The sequence below is a fragment of the Strix uralensis genome, chromosome 15 (genome assembly GCF_047716275.1).
Source record: "Strix uralensis isolate ZFMK-TIS-50842 chromosome 15, bStrUra1, whole genome shotgun sequence".
Taxonomy (NCBI): Eukaryota; Metazoa; Chordata; class Aves; order Strigiformes; family Strigidae; genus Strix; species Strix uralensis.
The window spans coordinates 7,554,545-7,577,347 of record NC_133986.1 but is presented as its reverse complement, the minus strand read 5'-3'; the positions used below and the strand labels follow the sequence as shown (position 1 = coordinate 7,577,347).

General features: G+C 37.3%; 1 protein-coding gene across 1 annotated transcript in view; it reads left to right on the top strand.

The window, feature by feature from the left end:
• Positions 1-19,189, top strand: part of GAS2 (growth arrest specific 2) — an 86,307-nt gene extending 67,118 nt beyond the window's left edge. The window contains exon 7 of the mRNA XM_074884818.1: positions 17,817-19,189. Coding sequence (XP_074740919.1) covers positions 17,817-18,035 — 219 coding nt within the window. The 3' untranslated portion in view covers positions 18,036-19,189. The remainder of the gene's footprint in view (positions 1-17,816) is intronic.
• The last annotated feature ends 3,614 nt before the right edge of the window (positions 19,190-22,803 follow it).

Below are 22,803 nucleotides of genomic sequence, written 5' to 3'. Positions count from 1 at the left end.
ATTCTTGTTGTTATTAGCAAAGATTTTGTAAGCAATATCCTCAATGTAGCCACATTTTAATGAGCCTTTTTCATAGAAAATAGTATAAAGGAATAGTTTCCTTCTAAAAGACTATATTGTTAAATATATTTAATGATAAAACTAGATAATAGCATGTAACCTTTTGAATTAGTCAGAATAAAGGCCCAGTGAATTTCTTTACATCTCTATTCTAGGATCGCTAAGCAACCAAGGACAAATGGCTTTATGTCTGGCTGGTACATTGCATTGCTTTTAAAAGCTTTTTAAAAGAACATTAGTTCTTTGGCACAGGAGTAAATGGATTGTAAGCATATTACAGCTCCTCTTGAATCATTTCTGGGTTTTGGCACATGATCTCCCCAGGCTGATGTAGTTACATGGCTGGGGCTTCCCCAGTTTTAAATTTCTCACTTCATTTAAACTTTGTAACTATCCTCATTGCAATGCGTTATGTTGGTGGTGTTCTTTTGTGTTTGTTGGATTATTTTTTTTTAATAATCTGCAGTCACAGTGAGATAGGGGCCCAGTACACACGGAAATTGTGCACTATAGTTGCTGCATATTCAGGCACATGTAGGTGGCTTGATAATTATAAGCACAGACCAATTTCATCTGCAAGTGTTCAGTGAGGAGTCATGATAATGCGTGTGTTAGTCTTAGAAACTGCTTTTAATTTCAACCATAGCTACCCTCTAACTGTTTTACATCAGTTACTGGAAACTGTACTTTCTAATGTTGATGTTTTATCCATATATATTCAAAGATCCTATCTTTGAATAGCCAGCAAGCCAGTACACAGAAGAAATGGAAAAAATAAGTCTTGTTATGCCCAGCCTGGAGACTTGAAGTTTAGAATTACAGTATATTTACTTGCTGAAGGTCATGCAAAAAGTATGTCTTGGAGTTTATAATTAAAACTACATCTCATAAATTTGAGCAAGTGAAATTGTATTATAGTCATTGTATATTATTTACTCCTATGGGTTGGATCAGACACCCCAACACTCTGCCAGTCCTGAAACTAATGCCATGAAGAGGTAAAAAGTCTGAGTAATAAAGGCATTGAACTTTTCATCAAAAAAATTCTAGGCTGCTTCTGCACTTAAAAAATGCACTAAAAAGTGTGCATATTATTCTGAGTATGTCCAGAAAAATACAAATCTTACTGGCATTCTTTTGTTGGGGCCCTCACTGCAGGGTGCTTTGTAGGGTTTTTGTTTGAGTGTTATTGCTGTTTTTCTGGAAAAAGATGTAATGAAATAACTTCCTATGTAAGTTCCAAAGGCAATGTCGCATCCATATAGCACAGATTGAATGCGAGGCAGAGATACTGCTAGATGCAGCAGCCCACTTTATGGTTGTGAGAACTTCCCTTGGTACAGCAGCAAGCTTTTCATGGTGGATATCTAAGCCCAGACACACAGCAGGAGCTGTTGCCATCAGCTTCAAGTTCAGTGTAACAGTTGTTACGTTATAAAGCCTTTATCCAGTCTATAAAACACCTCAGGCTATTGTTTTTCCTTCCGCTTACTTGGAAGTGTCAGACCAAATAAGGAAAGTACTGATACCAAATGAGCTCACAGACTGCCGAAAGTTATCTAAAGTCAAGGTACTGGTTATGCTGATCAGTGCAGAAGACCTCTACAGTGTCAAATATTTTTTCAGTTCTTCACAAAGATAAATCTGCAAACAGAAAATACATGGCATTCAGTTCCTTGTAATCTGTTAAGGTGTCTGAAAAGTTTTAGTTTCCATTAGTTTTCATTACACAAGCAAGTGAAAATGTTCTTACTATCCTTTGTGAGATCTTCACTTGTCCTGAATATTGGTTTTTGTTCCTTTTTCTTCTGCATTTAATTGATTGTGGTGTTTGTCTGCCTCCTTGTGATTTTCTTTATAATTGCAGTCCTGATGTGTTTGGTGGGTTTGGTTTTCGTTTGGTGTTTTTGTTTTTTTTTTTTTCCATAGGCCATGCTAAGCAATTGAGTTGTATTGTGATGACTCTCGACATGGCATATTTTATTTATTTCTCAGAAACACATAAGAGTAATGCCCTTGAGAGACTCCTTGATGAACAGATGAGTGTGATCCCATACTTTGTCATCATTTTTTCTTCGTGTCAGTGATAGTTGATGCTATCATACCTTCCCATTGCTGGCTAGGTTTTTTTAATCTTGTGACTCAGTAAGACATTTACTATCCTAAAAGTGACTTCATCTTGTGCATGGCTTTTAGCTGCTCCAGGCAACCACATTTTCTATTTTAAGTGATGTTATATCTGTAGCATAGGAAGCGCAGCTTTGAAAAGTAGCTGTTACACTAAAAAAGGGTTGAAAATAAAATGGTTAGAATCAGATCCAACTGTAAAAAAATCCTGAAATTTTGGAATCCTGAATGAATTATTCTGTTATACGTCCGTCTGTTTAAAGGTTAGGACAGAGTGGTGATATTTTTGCAAATCTTTGGTTAGCAGTATAAGAAAATGGGGTAGTTGTGTTTTACAACTTTAACATCAGATGTTCTGGTTTTATTCTGCAGTGAAGTCTGCAGGACCTAAACAAGATTGGGGGTCTCATGTTAGACATTGTAAAAACTCATACTAAAAGCTGATTCTGTTTAGGTTTTCGGATGATCAGATTAGATAAAGTAAGTGAAAGGGTAGTGAAAGAAAAAAGAGTGTGTTCATGAAATGAATATCTCAGGATCATGGAGAACATCAGTCATACAAACTGGAATAATGGTCAATCACGCATCCAGTTCTTGATCCGTCCTGTCTCACTGACCTTCTTGGACCTGAGGTCTTCAGAAGCTCAGAAAGTCAGCTAGGAAAAATAAAGGCGCCAATTGTTGTGATTATGATTTAATGTTGGGGTTTGTGGTTTGGGTTTTTTCTTCCAAAGTATTATGATTTTGGACTTAACATGTTAAACTGAAATACTAACAGCCAATTTGAGGACATTGCCATACCTATCTCAACTGAAATTAATTTTGAATGTTGGGTAAATTAAAATACCTTAAACATAATTTTAAAATGTATGGGTCCTGATTTTTACCACTAAAGGAGCTGGCAGCTTTTTTATTTCAATAGGAGGCAAAAGATGGGCATATTATTTTTCAACACCACATGGTTTCAACTGGAAGAAAATCCAGACATGCAAGCAGGAAAGGAGTGAGGGGACCAGAATTATGGGGAGCAGCGTGAATTGCCTTTAGATGCTGGTGGTTTAAAACACATGCTAGTGAATTATAGTCTATGTGAAATGCTGTTTTTTCAGGTAAGGTAAGGGATTTCACCTTCCAGCTCTGAGCCATTTGTGTTCACGAACGCTTTATATCAGCATCTCGGTGTGATAGGAAAAATATAATTCCAGATACTGAAAACTTTATTTTGGCTCAAGGACTTCAGATCTCCATAACACCCCTGATTGTCATATGCTTTAAGTGGAATGAATGACTTCTAATAAGGAAATTCTCCTTCTTTTTCCTCTGTGCTTTTGAGAAACTGCATTCGACTTGGTTGCTTTTCTGTACTTAGGGCAAGCTCCTGCTGCAACACTGCTTCTGAAAGCACTCTTGTAGGTTTACTGTCTATAGAGGTCAGAGCCTGTCTTGTCCGCTGAGGAGAATACTGGTTTGGGGAAGATGGCCTACAGTCACTTTTGTGACAAATATTACAAAGATCACAACTGCAGGAGAGTTATTGCTGGGTCTGCTGTACTGGTATCCCTGAGGATATGGGTGCACAATGAAGGAAGCACATAAAACATTTTAACTCCAGCGTCTGCATTAATCTTGCATACACTTGAAAGCGAACTGGAATGTTAAAAAGAAGTCGTCTAGGCAGAGTTCAGGAAGCATACAGGTTGCTGCAGTTGGATGCATGTGATAAGTCAAACGAATCTGTGCTAGACTTATAATGTGTCTGTGTCACTTACCACATGCACATCACTGCCATAGGCAGGCAGTGAGAAGAATTCTGTAGATGAAGGTGGAGACTTTTATTTGGTTGTGGGAAATGTTTTCTTTTATTTGACTCTTTTTAGGCTGTTATTCAGGAAATTAGGAGAGTCGGAATGAGTCTTGAGAAAATAGCTAGAAAACAGATGGCACTTTAGGGTTCAAAAGAACATTTTCGTGTACTTCTGCAGTGCTATAACACGAGCGTGTTCACATGCAACCCACGCACATTTGCATGGTGAAATCCTAGATTTGCTGAAATCAGTGGCAAAATCTAGATGGATGATCACACTGTGCATGAATACAGTCTGTAAATGACTTGATATCCTTAAAGGAATGTAAATTAAGAGAATCTTGATAGTCTGCGTAAAATTAATTCCTTTTTTACTTAAAGAGATTTCTGTTTTAAATTTGCGCACTGTTTATAAGCGGAACTCATATTTTTAGTTCTCATTAGATTTTTTGCCTCTCTAACTCATTCTGAGTAATATCTCACTGCTCCAATATATGATTTCAGTGGTATTCCTTGAGGGGTAAAAACTTACTTAACTTTGGAAAGTGAGACAGAATTGTCCCCTTAGCTGTTTGTTTTTGAGAGACTTTCCACGGCTCAAAATGCTAATAGAAACATTAACTATCCACAGTTAAGAAAATTAATTTTTTTTTTTTTTTTTTTTAATTCAAAGGTAAGAAGAAAGCCTTTTTCTTCTTTTTAAGCAATTACTCACAGGTTTATTTTGGCAGCCTTATGCTTATATTTTTCAAATGGTTTTTCTGAAAGACAGTCTTCCCTCCCCCCATTATTTGATCTTAATACATCTGGTTTTCCCTGTCTCCATCCAGAGACAGCATTTGCCAGTTTACGCTTTCTCTTTCACTTAACCTCATAAACTCTGCCTGATTTCTTTCTCTGTATTTAATCTGTTTGCCATATCCTCTTTTCTGCTGAGCGTTGCATAAAATATTTCTTACGAGTCAGTGCTGTAGCTAGAAGCAACTAGATTTCTGTTAAATATCCCACATTTCAGCTGATAGGGAATATCTCTGCTTTGTGGCTGGCCCCCACAGAAATGTCTGGAGGGGAAGCAACAAGGAAATGTCACCTTCATTGCCCTCAGAGCCAGTCAGGTGCAAGGTCTCACCCAAAGTGCTTGGAAATGCACAGTCCCTTTGGCTACAAATGCCATTCTGAACATGACTCCCACATCAAATTAATTTTTCTTGGCATTATTCCTCCTTGTCCAAGAAATAAAAGCCTCCACTTGTCAGATATTCGCTTGTTGCTTAATGAATAAACAAGTGTATTTACTTCTGTCTGCATCTGAGTCATTTCTTGCACACAAAGTGCTCGCCTACACAGGATGCATTTTGCAAACAGCAACCAAGGTCTAGCGTTAATTAGACACCAAATGTGTACTATTCCCAAATTCTATAAAATTGTGTCAGACAGAAACTGAAAGTAAGGTTTGAGGGAAAGTTTAATCAAGAGTGATAATCCCAAATGTCCAAACTCTCATGTTATTTGTCTCAGTACACATCCAAAGATCTATCTTGATTTTAGTTAGTTAGGCAGGAATACTCTAAGTAATTGTTTCAATGAGTCTGCTATATTCTGAAAACAGAAATAAAGACTTTAGTTTTGTTAAGTGCAACATTTGTGCTACAGACAATACTTCAATTTGACATTCCCCTGTGCTTTCCCTTTGTAAAAATGTTTTATGCAACTTTGCCTTTTCCTTAACCTCCAGAGATCAAGAGGCTGTTGACCTTAATGTGTCTGTGCCATGCAGGGTTTATATGGCTGTGGTTTCAACCTCTAAGCCAATTCATGGCTTCTTGAGGTATATGAAAAGTGGCGAAAGTCCTGTGCATTAGTGTTTTATGCCATTACACCGAGCATATTCACTTCATTTCTTGCCAAGAGGAGGTTGCATTTTTTGTAATGTGAAAGGGAAAAATCCTTGCTTGATTATTTTTCTTTTGCAGAAGGTGAGGTGTTATTTCACAGGTTCTAAGTATCTTTAATGGTAGAAAGACTGCAGAAACGCACTCCTCAAGCTGGGACCTCTACACTAATCAACTGATTGTTCCTCAGTGCCTCGGGCTTAGTGAGATATTTCCATTCACTTTACTGTGCAAGTGGACCTGTCTTCTTTCCTACCCCATTCCTATAAAATTCTGTTTCCCTGACCACCTTCCATGTGTGTCTTTGTATGTGCTTCAGGTCCCGATGTCGAGTGTCGTGTGTGATTCTCTTGATCATTGCGCCATAGTCTCAATCTCTACCATTTCTTCAGATGACTGGCTATCAGCTAAAAATCATTTCTATGCTAGATCCCATAATTTGTGGGACAGTGTTGTCGGTCACACTCTCAGTTTGTCCTTTGAGTCTTTAAATTGTCTTTCAATAGTTTCAGTAATAACTGTTAGTTGCTCTGAGATCTCCCTCTCCATCCTTTAATATTCCATGTCTTGCATCAAGTCAGGGTTTCAGTGTGGTGAGTTATTCTTGCTTACTGTTAGATGTTTGTCAAAAGGAAACTTTCTTTCCCCTGGCTCTTGAGTGCTGCTGTCGCTAATGTTTCAGTGCGTGTTTCTGGGTCACCCATTTGTCATCATCTCACTCATCCCCACGTCCTGGGACACCCTCTTTTCTACTCTCCCATTCTGTCACCACCCTGTTGTTACTGTATTTCTGATAAATCCACAATTGCTGATCTTCATTGGTACCCATGTATGCTGTTACATCAGATTTACAGAAGCATTGTTTTCAGCAATTGCTGTTGCCCTTTTTGGGAGGCTGTGTGCTGTTCTAGTATGATCTTCTGCTGAAATAATATCAAATGGAAAAATCTGGCACATCATGCCTAGTACCACTGTAAACATGCTACTTGCCTGTTCTCTGGCTGCCTTAAGGGGAGGTCATGGTCCTAGTTATCCTCTGTTATTTCCCTCTGATTGTATGAGGCTTTAGTCATCTAACATTCTATTCTTCTGTTTGCTTAGATACCCTGTGTTTTCGTGCTCCAATATATGCTTCCTGGCTTCTTTCAGACCTTTATAAACTATCCACCTTGAGCAGCGTTTTGTTATAAACCAGGATGTAACTAAGAAGTCATCTCAACTTTTCCACATAGGTGGCTCAACGAGAGGATAGCTCTAGGAACAATTTATAAACTCTTTCTGCTTTGCATTGGGTTTCTAACCCGATTACATGCTAGTTTGCTGAGCTGTGACTAAATCTAAATGAATTTTTGTTTTCATTTCATATTGCTGTGATGCTCGGTGAGAAGGATTTGCATCCTGCATAAACAACAACAGAGGAGCAGGGTTTAGCTCTATGTAAGAGTGAAATGCAGAGACTTGATATACTTGTTCACACCATCTCCAGATTTTTAAAGGTTTATACAAGTTCCACTTGCCTTCCTGTTTGAATTCCACTTGCCTTCATGTATGAATTATGTATCACTTAAGCAGAGTTAGAATATTTTAACTTTCTTCAGGAGGTGACCAGGTAATATAGGTCATACTGACAAGGTATGTTAATATATGAGGCCTTTTTGAGCTACAGTAATCTGATTTCAGTGGAATCACTAGACACTTATTTGTGTGCCTCTCTGTCTTCAGCAGGATACAGATGTCTTCAGTTCCCAGTTGCAACATCAGCCCTGTGCTGAAAATGTGGCATTTTATAATAGTGTTTCATAAGCACTATAAAGAAAGAGTTTTGACTGATAAGGTAGTTTAACAACTTGGGTAAGTATTGGAGAAATTAAATTGAAATGTTGTGAGGTGGAAATCTCAGATGAGGTCCAAAGATACTCTAGCAGGAACTTGCAAATAGAAGAAAGAAGGTTTGAAAAGAATCTGAGGCCCAAGAGACAAGGGTGTTCTCATCTCAGGTCAGCCTTACTTGCCCTCCTATTCCTTAAGTTTTTCACAGAAAGGAGTGTTTTAGCAAGTGGCAGCAGTTGTCAAATGGACAGTTGATGATTGAATGGTCAGTCTAGAAAAAGAAGAAATCAGCGTGCAAGCAAAATGTCTGACTGATCAAATAAGTAAGGACGAGTTGAGTGAAAGCAATTCTCTTCAAATTCTAAAAGAGAGCTCTGCAGTGTGATTTAGTGAAGTAAAATTTGATGTTATGTATCTTTTTGTAGAAATATCTGGAGATGTAGAGAAGAGTAAGAGGACTATTTTGTAAGGAGTGGGTTTAATTAACAAAGGGCATGGTGGGTACAGTTTTAAAGCCTTTATCCTTGGGGCTTTTTCAGAAAAGACAAAAATACATACTTATTTTAGAAAAAGGATCAGGTTCAGATTTCAGAAAAACATGACCCAAAATAGATTTTGAAGAATTGGATAAATTCCTGTTGACTTTGGTAGGAACTGGGTCAGTCGCTTAATGAAAATGCTGTGTAACTGATCTCATTCAGTTTTATTAGATTTCATTATGTTTCCTCTGAGACCTTTTGGTGCATATGTTAGTTAATCTGCTAGGAGACCAGGAGTTAACTTATGTACTTTATGTGGATCATTTTAATATCAATGTTTAAGTATTTTGAAGCTTGCAAGCATTATGCTGTAAGTATTGTTAGTGAGCCTTCTGGTTTTGTGGCAAAGTAATGCTTCATTGTGTTTCAAACACCTCACCCTTTGCCACTTAAATATCGGCATTTTCATGTTGATGCAAAACAATCTCAAGAAGTCAACTTCTGTTATCTCAGAAAACCCTGTGAGCAAGGGAGGATACATAAATAATACAGTCAAATAATTCAATACCTGTAATGGCCACCTTTACTACACAGTATTGAAGAACAAAAATCTGGCTTCCAAAACTTCCTCAGTCAGACTGGCAAAGGCCTGAACTGGCAGCACAGTTTTGAGGATAAAAGTGTAAATCATGGCTCAGCCAAGTCTGATCTTTTCACTAAGATCATCAACAAGTAGACTTGATTTACAATTGGGCAATGGCTCTCAGCTTTGAGACCACCATCCATTTTACAAAACCCACGGAAAATTACATTTCAGGTCAGATTGGAATAAGCAAAGTAGAAGAAAATCTCCATTTACTGTTCACCAAAATTCACTACATTCTGTGCCAAGTTTTCAATTTATTAATTCCCAGTTTAATCCTTTCTTAAAAAAAAAAAAAAAATCCCTTACGCAGAGAGGAGCATCTGTGTCATTGATGTTAAACTTCTTTTCTTATGGGAAATCTTTTTTTTTTTTTGAGGTTTTTTTCAATGACAAATAGAAACAAATACAAAGTGCTACTAATTTTGGAGAAGGGAATAGGAGACAAAAGCATATCTGTTATTGAGTAGGCTTCCAAAATTTGGAGAGTCAGTCTTCACTTCATATATTTAAACACTTCCATTTCTACTTTATTGAAGAATCTGTTAATAATTTAAGGGTGAAACAATAGGTAATACATATTTAATTTAATACTATGCTACAATAATATTATAATAATAAAAAATTAGAGTACATAATATTATATTGTATAATAATACTATAAACTGCTATCATTTTAGAAATCCTGAAGAATTTCTACATCATTTTTGAGGGTCAGCTATGTAATAGAAAACCGACAGAAGTCTGGGTAGGAGAGATGATTTAATGAAAACACTGTTGTCATTCAAAAGCAAACATTTTTCCCTTCATAGAATAGTGACTGTTAAAGGTGTCTGTTGGTTGCCCACTAAACCTTATGAATCTCATTATATCTCATTTGAAGACAGGGAGCTTTTTTTCTTTTAAAGATGTAAGTCCTCTTTGAAGGTATAACAGTGTCTGTGATACAGAACATTATTAGTTAATACTAATATCTCATTGCTGAAAAAACCCTCACTATCAGTGTGAGTCTGACATGCATATCTGAAGCAGTTTGGAGGTGAATGTGGAAAATGGTACCAAAATATATCATTGTATCCTAAATCCTTATTGTGTGATGATGCATTTAGGCACCAGACACAGATCAGGGATGTTGCCATACAGACAGTGAGAGACAGTGTTTGTCTTGAAGATGTCACTATATATAATATACTGCACCACTAACATTCCTTCTTTTATGTTTACTACTCTACTTATACTAACAGTTCTTGCCTAGGAGGATGTATGACAATTAGTACTCAGCTCAGTTTTGCAGAAAGCCTCACTTAGTATATTTCTAACTTCAAAAGCATAAGGATGAGCTTAAAACCTCTGTCTTTACTCTGGCTGACCTCTTAAATGAAAGTCCTGTCTGTAGAGAGGTATCATCCTCTTTGAAGATTGTTTGACCTAGTGAAGGGATAGCCAAATTTTGAAAAGGACAAAAGTGGATACTTACACATGCCATTTTCTGTTTCATACTTCTCATGTTTAAATTGCCTTGAGGGTGCAAATGATTATTTAGATGCCTTTTGTATTTGCATACATGAAATCTGCTTGTTCTTTTGATCTGCAGCAAACTTTGAAAAAACTACTCAGTGAATTATAGAAGGCTTCTGATCTATATTTAGTGTAAGGCCTGGCCTATATATGCTTTGAAGGCTCTATTGGTGTGAGCCTCTATGGCTGAGTCACCTGGAAAATCTATCAGGCTTCAGTGTATCCGCAGCCACTGAAAATCATTTCAGCAGGAACTACACTGATGTGATTTTTTTTGTATCAACTATTTAAGCCAATACTTCTTTCAGTTCCCTCCACCCCATATGTCAGTCAATAGACATGGACAATATAAGTGTGGTGGTGTTGCTTGAATCAGTTGGGAACTTTATTAGGTTCTATGTGAAAACTGAGCTTCTTGTTCAGTGAGAAATACCACTTGACACAAAGCAATAAAGGTTATTGTGCCCCAAAATGGACATTTAGGGCTCTCATGAATGCCTCCATTCTGGTTTATTTTTCACCTTTAATATTTATTATAAAATCAGGAATGTTTGCATTTGATTTGTTTCAGGAATTTAGACTTGAACCAAAGAATGTTATAAATTGTTTATGAAGTATCATTTTGTCCCATTTTTTGTTTATAGAACATAGTGTAAGAGATTGTTTCAATAAACTGGATGGGTACCTGTTCATGTGTTTGATACAGGCCAAGATACAACGTTAAAATAAAATTCTTTATAAGTCAGAAAGTGTGTTAATTATAAATCCCAACTCTAGCACAGCTAGAAATATTGTGACAAGCAATTAGCATGCTCTCTTGACGTCTTTTTTTCAAGCTGAGCTTTTTTATAATGCTTTTTCCAGCTAAGTGAGATTCATTTAGTGTGATTTACTACATATAAATCCCTGAAAATGAGAGGGAGACGATGATCCAGCGAGCTGTCTATTTTCCATGTCATATCATGGTGTCTGCAGAGAGGAGAAGTGCAGGCTCCTTTTCTGGGGTTTTAGAACGACAACACACAAACTCAGAGGGGGTCCTTAAACAAGTTCATATGTAATGACTGGAGTGATACAAGTTGCATCATTTGGAACTTTTATGAGTAGACATAATCCAAAACAGTTTTGTATAACCCTATATCAATAGGGGGGCTAGGCAAAATGTGACTTAATGAGGAATGATGTGGAAAAATGAGGAGTGTGTTTCTCCTGTTTTTAAGGTGGGGAAAGTTTTTTTTTTTAAAATTTTATTTTTTTCTTAATACAATCAGATCATAGGATAATTCAGGTTGTTGCCTGTCAAAATACACATTAATATACTGTAAGTAGATTACTTCAGTGTGGATGAATAATTAATATCTGGAATTGGCTACATAATTTGCACTTCTTCAGATTTGCGGAGTTGAGGTTTAATTTGAATTCCTTAGATGTGCACTTAGGCACATAAGTGAGCTCTTAAAAGTCTAAAAGAAGCTTTATGTTTTATTAGACTCAAACTTTTCTCTAAGAAGACAACACACACAAATTAAATGACAAAAGGAGAATGAAAGCCAAGAAAAAGGATAGTTGGAGGGAAATTTCCTAGCTGTCCAGCTGGAAGCTGGTTTTCTTCCATATCATCTTGAGAATTGCTCCCATGATCCCCTGTGTTCATAAGGGTGAACTCTATGTATGTATGCTACAGTGGCTGTAAATTTTTTAAAATAGAAATGTATCTAAATGTAACCTGACTGGTGTTTAAATCTGATGGTACTCCAGGATTTTGCTATGAATTTTACGATGAACTCTAGAGACCAAGTTGCGTTATCTCTGCTAACAAGGTATTTCTAATGTCTGTACTGTAGCTTGCAGCAATCAATCAGGAGACTATTATGCATTCTTGATGGTGTTTTCAGGTCACTGAATTCTCAGGGAAGCAGAAAAACTCCATGTAGCAACAGTTACCTACAAGTTTCTGAAAATTCACTTCCTCATTTGAATATATTTAGAAGACTTAGTAAGTATTTAGTAGGTGTAAATTTCTACTGTCACCTACTACAGCATTTACTGCACAGGCATGTACTTACTGGAAATGAGTAAATTGTCAATACGATAACATTAATGATTATGGAAATAGGAGGTTCCTAAACATCACTATTAAGTACTGCTCATCCATGACCCACAGGGCAGCACTGCAGCTCTTTTCCTTTTGTTCAAGGCCCTTGCTCATGTCAGCTCTCCTCAGAACCTCCATGGAACAAGTAGGAACCCAAACGCCTGTCTGCTGCTGGCTTGCCCCATCAGAGGCCAGCCACTCTCAGCATATGTCGCACAGCTGTGTAGTTTCCCTCCATTTCTTTTTTTATCAAACCCATTGATACTTTTTTTTCTCAAACCCATCAAACTTTATCAGACCAGTGGTCAGGGACCTCTCTCTTCTGGGCCAGCCCCCAGTCATCGCCTGTTTGAATGGACTGTTAGCGTTACATGATGGACTGTTAACATGAACTTTTGTATGTTTTGATGACTGTCAAGGTTGTTGAACTAATATCATCGGAGCTTCTCTGAAGGCCTACAGCCAGACAGGCTTCTCTGCACATTGCCAGTCTTTCAGAGTCTTTCTCAGGACCTCAGCAGGCTAGACCTGGCTCCGCATTAAATGATAGATGTGAGAATTTTCAGTGGCCATCTTCAAGAGGACCTAGGTAACTGCTAAGCATTGGAATTGTTGGGATTTTGAGGACTAATCTTGCTGGTTTCAGAGATTACCATTAAAATTTTTTGCCGTGAGAAAGAATAAAATTTTGACACTGGATGATACAAGCCTTGTTCTCTGAAGCAATAGTGTCTCAAGTCCCCAAGTAATGCTTTTTCCTCTTGCATATAGATATGTGCCCCACATTCCAAGATTTCACCTTCTGTCAGCCACACACAGAGCCACAGGCTGCAGGTTCTCTCCTAACATCAGTCCTTCAGGTCACAACTAGAAAGACGCAGAGGGAGACCATAGTCTCTCATATGGAAGAGGTATCCTACCCCATGAAAATGTCAACATGAGCTATGCCCTGTGGAATAATTTGTCGTTATTCAACAATAGCATAATCTAGATACAGGCCCAGAAATTTGCTGGGGAGGGCTGACAGCCCAGATCTGGGTCCCATCCGGGTCTGAGTTTTGTACCCTGATTTCACCTTTTTTTTTTTTTTTACTAAGAATGATTAGTGAATAATGCTGAGATTTGAGAAAGCTTTTTTTCTTTTTTTTTTTTTTTTTTTTTGCATAGTCACGAGGGTAGATGATCAACATAAATGGTACAGACAAACTGGAGCAAAATGCTTCCTAAATAGCATCAGCTGGCGTTGCAGCAAAATCATGAGGTAGAGGTGCTGTGTCTGAGTGTACCGTGTGCGTGTGCACTCATCTCGGGCCTTGACGCCTGCAGTGATGGCGCCGAGGCCTTCCAGCTTCCACTGACACAGTCATGTGGATAAGTCTTTACAACACTGGGATTTCCTTAGTGTTGGCCTGTGATATCTCTGGGGTCAGTGTGAAAATATATTGATCTAGAAGCCCATTTCATGGTGTAGGTCTGAACACCTCTCAAAGAAGGTCCTCTAAATGCTAAGATATGAGAAACAAGGATTATATCTACTGATGACAGCGAGTCTAAGTGGCTCATATTCAGTAAATATTAATTGAAGTGTATTCAGTTCTTCTGTTTCCCAATCTCTTTAATGTTTCACTTTTAGAATACAAAATTTTCTTTGCACAGCCGCTGGTGTGATACACTGTGTTATTTTGCCAAACACCTTTGGATTTTATAGTCAATATTCTCACAGTATGTAGCCTACGCTGTTTCTGAGGTTGGCCTAAAATCACACCAACTAACTCCAGGCTATGAACTGCTTTATGTTGCTGCATTTGGCTTCCAGAGCCCAGCCCAAGTTCTTTTCAAGTCAGTAGGATTCTTTCCATTGGCTTTTGCAGAACTTGGATCAGATCCAGCGTGTAATCCCTACTCTTCCTGAAATATTCTTTAAGAAAGTTACAGTATAATATGAAGAATAACAATATTGGGTCAGATTTTCAGTTCCTATGAAACAACAGATTTTTTTCAAGTCAGTAAAACTATGCTCATTTACATGAGTTTAATATCTTTACATACAGCCTAGTATCTCTTCAATAAGTCATAAAGCTCTCTAAACTTATGTGAAAACCAGAACCATTTAGACTTTATTTCACTTTGATGCCAAAGTCCTCTGCAGTGACATCTTAGTTCACCCAACTTTTATTGACTGTTTTTCATGTTATCTCTTGATATGGCCTTGATGCATACCAAAGCAATCTATAATTTCTCCCTCTGCCATGCTATTGTCTGGTCATCTGGTTTCTCATATGTTTGCTTCACCATAGATTCAACTTAAACACAGATTCTAGAGAGAACAGCTTTGGTGACAGCCCTGTTCAGACACAACTGAAATAATGAAGATCTACAGCAATCGTAAACATATGTTGGATTTTATTTTACAGAGAGGGTTTTCTCAGTTTCAGTTGCCTGGATAGCAGTGTGAAAATACATGTACGTCATTCATTTATTTACACTGATAATATAAATATATTTTTTTAATTAATTTAACTAATAAACTTTATTATTGCAGAATCTAACTCTCATGCAATAGAAAAGCTGAATTGGGTGGATCATTAAATCTCAAAAGTTTCATCTTAGCTGAAGTATTCTGAGGAGGAAATGGCTTTTTCAGTTAGAAAATAGAGCAAGTTTTTTTGTGTTTTTTTTTTTTTTTTTTCCCCTTGGTGAGAAATCCTTTATACTTCTGTGAAACTGGAGCAATTCTGAAGCTAGAGAATTATTCTGGATTTGTGCTGGCGTTACTAACATCAAAACATGGCTGTAGGAGTAAAATGGTGCTTTTGTGGCACAGCATAGCATGAACAATGACTATATTTAGGATGTAGGAAAACCCAGTCTCTATAGAAAGCAAGCATTCACTGAATTTTATAATAGTATGATAATACAAAGAGAAAGAAAAAAGAGGGGAAAGACAGAAGATGTACATTTAACCTGAGCATCAGGAAATAACATACCAGCAGTAGGTTTTATTTGTCTGCACAGTAGTCCCTAAGGGAAATGGAACCAAATATACTTTTTGTGAACTTTCCATTCCTAACTCTTAATCAAAAGTCCAGATACTAACTGCTCTTGGAACGTGAACCCCCCTGTGACAATATGTGGAAGCTGAAATTCAGCAACAGTTAACTCCTTCTCACAGCAGCATCACATGTTGTAGCCGACCAAAGTTGGAGTGTTTTAATGTGAAAAGATTTGGGGGCATTTCTCAAATGCTTTTTCAGGTGTTCAAAGAGGAGAAAGTTGCTAAATAAAATTCTGTAGACTGTTGTCTCAAGGCTGTGTCACCATTTGAACTGCAGTTTTCAAACTTGATTTAAAAACCACTTGCTGCTTTCATGATATATTGTCCAGACTAAAGACACGATTGAAATCTCATACTGCTGAAGGCTGATCATACCACGGTCAGTTCAAAATGAAGTCTTGAAACTAATATGCAAAGCTTGAGATGAAAAAGTGTCATTGGCGAAGATGTGAGTCTGATTCTGCTTTCACATCTATGTAAATCTAGAGAAAAACCTCACCTGTGTATAGCTATTGCAGAGGGTAATGCTCCTACAACCCAGAGAACAGCACAGACGGTCTCAGCAGCTGAGAGATGTTAATTAAACTAAGAGTACTTGAGTGTGCTCTTATTGGGATGGCTCAGAAGTTAACTTTATTTTTCAGTATCTGTAAAGCTGAACTGACTTTCCACTGTTTCACATAAAAATCAAAATGCAGAAACAAGGATTTCCTTGCATTAAAATGTTTTAAATGAAAATTTTCCAACAAGATTTCATCTGCAGCTGCTCATTCAAACGAAGAGTTTGATTCTGTATAAATTTACCCGGATTTTCAAACTTTAGAAAGTCATACAGCTTTCCTTGCTTTCATCACTGCAGGCAAATCTGTCTCTTCACGTAACCCAAGTCAAACAACATATTTTTAGGCTGAGGTGGGATGTTTCTTGGTTCGGGGCTTTTTTAAGAGTTACATTTTTGCCTTTTATTATCTGTGATTTTGTTTGATTAAGAGTTTTTCTTGTTTAGTTTTCTATGCTATGTGTACTCATCTGAATTGTGCTATGTTACAAAAGGCTTATGTGCCACATAAGTCTCACCTGCAAATACTGTCAGCCCCTGAGGGAGTTTTGGACACCTAGAACTCATATACACATCACAGCCATAAATCTAAATATCATTACCCAGACTATGTTAAACATCTTCTAGCACGCCTTTTACAGGGCCAGTTTTTAATTTCTGGTGCTACAGCTAAATGATGTTTAGCATTTCATGAGATGTACTAATCAAAGCCTTTTTCAATGTGTGATTTATGATGTAGCTTCTACAGAATATGCTGCACTATGATACCTCACTATTTATTTGACTGTTCTGCATGGAGAACCAGGGGAGAGAAATGACAGTGAACTTGCCAGCTGAACTCACAGGTGCAGACACGCGAGAAGTTACATTGGCACTTGGTGAAAAATCTGATTTATTTTTAGGCAGAAAATGAGTGTGGATCTTGAGGATATATATTAGAGATAGGTACCTAATTTGGCAGTTAGATACCCCTCTCAACCTGAAATTGCTTTGTAGGTCAAGCCCCAGTGTTTGTGGAATAAAACAAGCGTAAGCAGTACTGAGCTGGCCCTCTAGTAAGAGCCTGGGGACTTTTCTTGTATATTCTTTCACAACTCAGCATAAATTGAGGTGTCTCCAAACAATTACAGATATATTATTTCTGATGTCCCTCATTAGACTAATTTAATTACAGTATTAGGCTATTTTAGTTAGAATATATGTCAGCAATACTAAATTGTTAAAGTAAATGGTACTTTATTTTCTTAAATAATTATTTTGATATTTTAGGAGATAGAGGTGATTGTTTTGGTTGTTTGTCCTTCACTACTCCTTTTCTATAGTTCCCTATCCTATAAAGAAAAACCAGTTTCAAGACATATAAGATGGTGTCTTTACTAACACGTTTTCAAAAAAATAATCTGAAAAACATTCATGTTCCGTAACACATTTATACTAAATGCATGAAGAACAGGATCGCTCAGTACTACAGGACTAAAAAAACATGTAGCATTGTTTACATAAAATACGAGCATCTTCAGTTTTAAATACTATCTAATCTTCTTATAGTTTTTTATAATTTACTTATTAAATTCAAATAAAAACTATTCTACTATTTAATGTCCTTTCCTTTTATTATAAAGCAGACTACTAACATATGTCTGTGACTTTTAATTAAAGTAAGCACAGTTTTTTCCAGTAGAAAAATGTGATTTCCCAGTGAATGGTTCACTTTCAAGAGTATTTGTGTTTTTTTCCTGTACGTGTAATTTCAGATGCTGCACAACAAACATGTGATGGTTCGTGTTGGAGGAGGATGGGAGACTTTTGCAGGTTACTTACTGAAGCATGACCCGTGCCGAATGTTGCAGATCTCCCGAGTGGATGGGAAAACTTCTCCAATCCAGAGCAAGTCTCCAACCCTCAGGGACATGAATCCAGACAATTATCTGGTTGTTTCTGCCCATTACAAAAGCAAGAAGGAGATTAAGTGAAATAAGCTTCTCATGTGATCGGGACTCTATGTACGTAGGTCCAAATTATTTTCTCAAATGTAGTAAATTTAGTTTCTGCTTTAAAAGGACTTTGGAAAATTTAAGACAGACTGGAAATGGCAACCCATTTTGAAGATCTTTGAATTGTAGAACTATTTATTTCTAGTACTGTATCTTTTATAGCAAATTACCCTTGATAGGCTAATTACTACAATCAGATAAGAAATAGACATATATTTTTAGCCAAATTATTACTCTTTAATATGTGAATGTATCTTAGAGTTACATAAAGGAGTGGATCCTGTTAATGGAAGAAAATACACAATACAATATATTTGTATGAAAATCTTATTACATTGAATCCTTGACTGTTAGGCTAGTTGAAAAATATATATGCAGGTGGAAAATGAATATTTGTGGAAATTATTTGGTAATGCCTCTTGAAATGAAATAAAAATTGACTATTTTTATGGGTTGCAAGATTTTCTTAACCAGTACAATATAAAGATTTGTTGCATGCCAAACAACTTCCCAAACTGATGACTTTAAAAAAGAAAGCCCAAGAAACCGCCCCCCCCCCCCCACACCTTCTACTCTTTAAAGCTAAAGACAATGCTCAGTGCTAGATCTGTACGTAGATCCTTCCTGTTTTTTTCAAAGTTGCCCAATATAGAAGCATGGGGAAGTTGAGAGGTTGCCCCTTCCTCTGGCAGACAATGGAGCTGTACTAGCGGGATGATGGACTGCAACCCGCGAAGGGAAGCAGTAAAGGATGCCCAGCCCTTTGACCCAAGGAGGAGCTTCAGAAGATGCTAGTCCCTCCTGAGTCACAAAACACTACACTGTTCTTGAATCCGAGCTTTTCCTTCCCCTTATTTTTAATTTTGTTGGTCATGCCAAATGTGAAATATTCATTACTCTGTCAGTAGAGTGATTCACATTCTTGTAAATCATTCACACACCTCTAAAATAGCTAAAGGCATATGGGGGCTTAGTTCATTATTTTGGCTACTTTTCTATGTTTATATTTGGTAATTTATGTGCCTTGTAACGTTCTAGAAAAATCATTTTATAGGATTATTTCACTGACTGTATAAATTTGAGCAGAACTCAGTTGTTTCAGTACAAATGAAATAAAATTTTTTAAAATACTCATGCATTTTGAAAGTCTTATTTATTATTTGTACTCTGTGTTCCCGCAGTTTGCTGCTACTGACTGAATACCTACAAACACAATACTGCTTGCTAACCTAATAATGAGCTACGCAGTGATTGAGGCAAGCAGTCACTCACTACAGATAGCAAAGAAATACCCGGATTTTATTGAAAAATAATTTTTCCTTTGCAGGGAAAGAAAAAAAATCAAAAGCATGCTTGAAATATTTTTTTTAAGTATCAAGTGGTATTTTTCCGTAATTTTTGATGTTTAATTTTAAAACATAGCCTTTAAAATTAACAACAAAACATCTACTGGTAGACAGGATCAAGACCACATTCTTTCACGTTCCATGCCTTATGAAAATCAGCACGTTTTATCTCATTTCTGTGGAACTGTTCTACCTCACTGTCTAAAAATATCTGCTAAATACAAACAGTTCGCGGCTGCTTGGTGCATCATACTAAGTAGCAGTACATAATTCCAAACATGTTATTAGAAAGAAAAATTGCAGCCTTTTATTCTTATTTTGAGACGTTCTCTAGGAAGATGAAACATATAGTCAAGCAGTAAATCCTTTGAAAAGCCATAGGAAGGCCCAATTTGCATAGAAGCAATGTATTTAGCCCTTATGGGAGCAGAGACAGACCATAAGTAACGGTATTTTTAAAAAATGCAGCACAGCTGAAAAAAATCATGATCTTAATATATGCACTGAGAGATCTGTTTTCAAATGAACAGGGAAGGAAAAAAAAATCACTAGTGAAAGTGTCAGATGTTTATTTTGAAATAATGGTTACTTTTTTAAACATAAACGTATTTCCATCATCCAAGATTAAGTTTGCATTACCATTACGTTTTTTCTTTAAAGTATTTGAAGGTGTTTACATATAATAAATCAGGAACAGATAATGATAAAAAAGTATTCTTAGGTTTATTTTAATATTAAACTTCAACAAATAATCCTGGTAAATCCAAACCAAGATTTTAAATTAAACATGAACTACTTCATGTGCTTGCACTGTAGCTATCAAAATAGTCTTTTTTGATTCAGGGTTCTCAAGCACCTTAAAAAAAAAACACATTAAAATGCTTCTGGACTTAAAACTTCAACTTAGCCAGTTCCAGAATGTGAGATCTAGAAAGGACTTCTTAAAATATTGCCACTACCACCTAATCTGTGTAAAAAGCTTGCAGGTGGGACCTACTGCATTTAAAGCAGGTGTGGTGTGAGGTGGGTGTGGATAGCAGGGGAGGATATTAAAGTAGAAGCACCGATAGATAAACAAAAATAAAATGCAGTAAGCTAGCTAAATCTGGAGGAAGGGGTTGGGTGCACCTTACTCAGAAGGTAAGTCTTGCTAATCTAATGAGTGGTATTTTCTTAGTGTACTAAATCCAATGTAGGAGTTGGGGAGTTTGTTGGGAGCCTAAAGCTCAATTTACAGAGCTAAAACTGAGCAGCAAAACCTTGCTCAGAGAGGTAGGGCCCTTGCTGCAGTGATAGGGGGCAGAACAGATTTCACATAAAATGTATTTGGAGGGGAAATAAAACCCCCTGTTTGACTAGCTAGCTGTAGTGGATGATATTTGAAGTCTCTATGCTAAAATCTATGGTGTTAAGGTATCTGATGTAGCTTTCTAGGAGGCTGAACTGAATTATGGAGAGCCAACAGGAAAAACCTGCAGCTCTGCTTTTGTCCCCCCAAGTGAGGGAGGGTCTGCTCGGACTGTGAAATAGTTTCTTGTTAAAAGGGCAGGCGCTGGGATGCTGAAATGTTGAACTAGCCATGGAAGGTGATTGTAAGGAAAAGTGTTATGTAGTGATTTTAGTTCATTCTGTTACTGTATAGCTCTGCTGAATGGGAGCATTGAGGAGGCTGAAAATCCTGAAAAGTTGAAACTGTTATGAGCTGCAATGAAGCCTCTTCTCAAAATCCTTCTTGGATCGTAGGACAAACCCCATGGGAGCTCCTGCTGGCTGTGAATAAGTAACTGTGCTAAAACTTCAGATGGCTAAATTACGTAAGATTACTTTTAAAAACTATTAGTATTGTATAATGTCAAATAAGCATCACCATGCTGGAAGCAATTCAGAATTAGTTTGGAAATGTAACTGTAACACCTGTTACTTCTCACTGTAGGAGGTACCTTCTGTCACCTTGCTCTTCATATATTACCTGGAGTTTTTCTTCTAAGCAGGATTATTTAAATAAATGATTGAGGATATGTTTTTTTCTTTTTCTTTATTATAGTGATAATTGCTCCTTTCTTTTCATTACCACCTTTTTTCCAACAGTGATTTAGAGATGATACATAAAATCTATGCAAACTAGTTCAAGGGCTGTTGGTGGGGATGAGTGAAATCGGGAGGTGTCAATAAATGTGTGTGGGAAGGTATAGCAGGTTTCTTATAACTTAAGACCCAACACTGAATTCATTATATGTGTTCATTTTAGATCAGGGAGATGAGCTGTTTGCCACACCATGGTGTTACAGAAGCATCTGCTGGAGATGCTTACAAGGGTTTGTTTCTTGTTGGGTTTATGTTTTGTGCTGCCTCGTTGGCTGTGAACACGCAGTACCTGACAGGGAAGGAGGGAGAACTATTTTTCTTTGCTCTGTGTCTCCTACTGTCTTAGCCTGTGGTATGTTAGGAATCTAAAGTAAGGTGAAGCAAACACGTGGGATCATGCAAATGTTTATGGGGCTGGAGAGGTTTTTCCATCCCAGTCCAACTGCTGGCACTGCTTGTGCCTGATGAGCTGTGTCCCAACGATTTAGCCTGTCACCGTGCCAATCCACATGCTGAAGTCATCTGTTTTCCTAAGGGCCCGCAGTGGTGCTCCCTATGCTTGTGGGGAGGCAGCTTCTGTGTCCTCCCAAACCTCGGGGAGTTCTGCCCCAAACACTCTCTCCCTTGGCATAATCTGTGTATTTTAACAATATGCAGTAGCAGATGGTTTCATTCTCTGTTACTGCCATGGAGATTATGCTATCGCAGTCACCGAGTCGGCCCTTTCATTTCAGCTTACGAGCACTGGTCTTTGACTGCCAGGAGTTTTTTCTATCTATCTGCCAGAAAGTGCTTTCAGCAGGTGGAGAAAAAAGGTATAGTTGTACTGCTGTAAAGCAAACAAAATGGCAACTGCCTAGATAATCTACATGAGTGGATGTATTTTAACAGCCTCTGAGGGGAAGTAAACATCTAGGATTGGGGGAAATAAGGACAAAATACTTGTTGTGTTTCCTATTTATCTAGTGCAGCACTGAGTGGTAAGAAAGAGAGCGGAAGCATCTAGTTCTACAAGGATAGAGCAGCTCTGATCTACGTAGCTCTCAGCCTTACCATTTAACAGTACACTCAGGTAGCTATTGGTTGTCCACTACCGAACTGCTGCGTTTGCTGCTTTTGTTCCCAACTGACATTAATGCTACCAAAAAACTTAAACCAAGAGGTGTTTTTATTTAGCCAAATAACTTCCCAGATTGAGTTCAGACTGGCCATCTGAACAGTTAGATGGGTATGGTATAGAAACCTCTTTAAAAATAACTTTATCAATCAGTGATTTGTAATGGAGAACTACACACGCCAAATCTGCTGATGTGTTT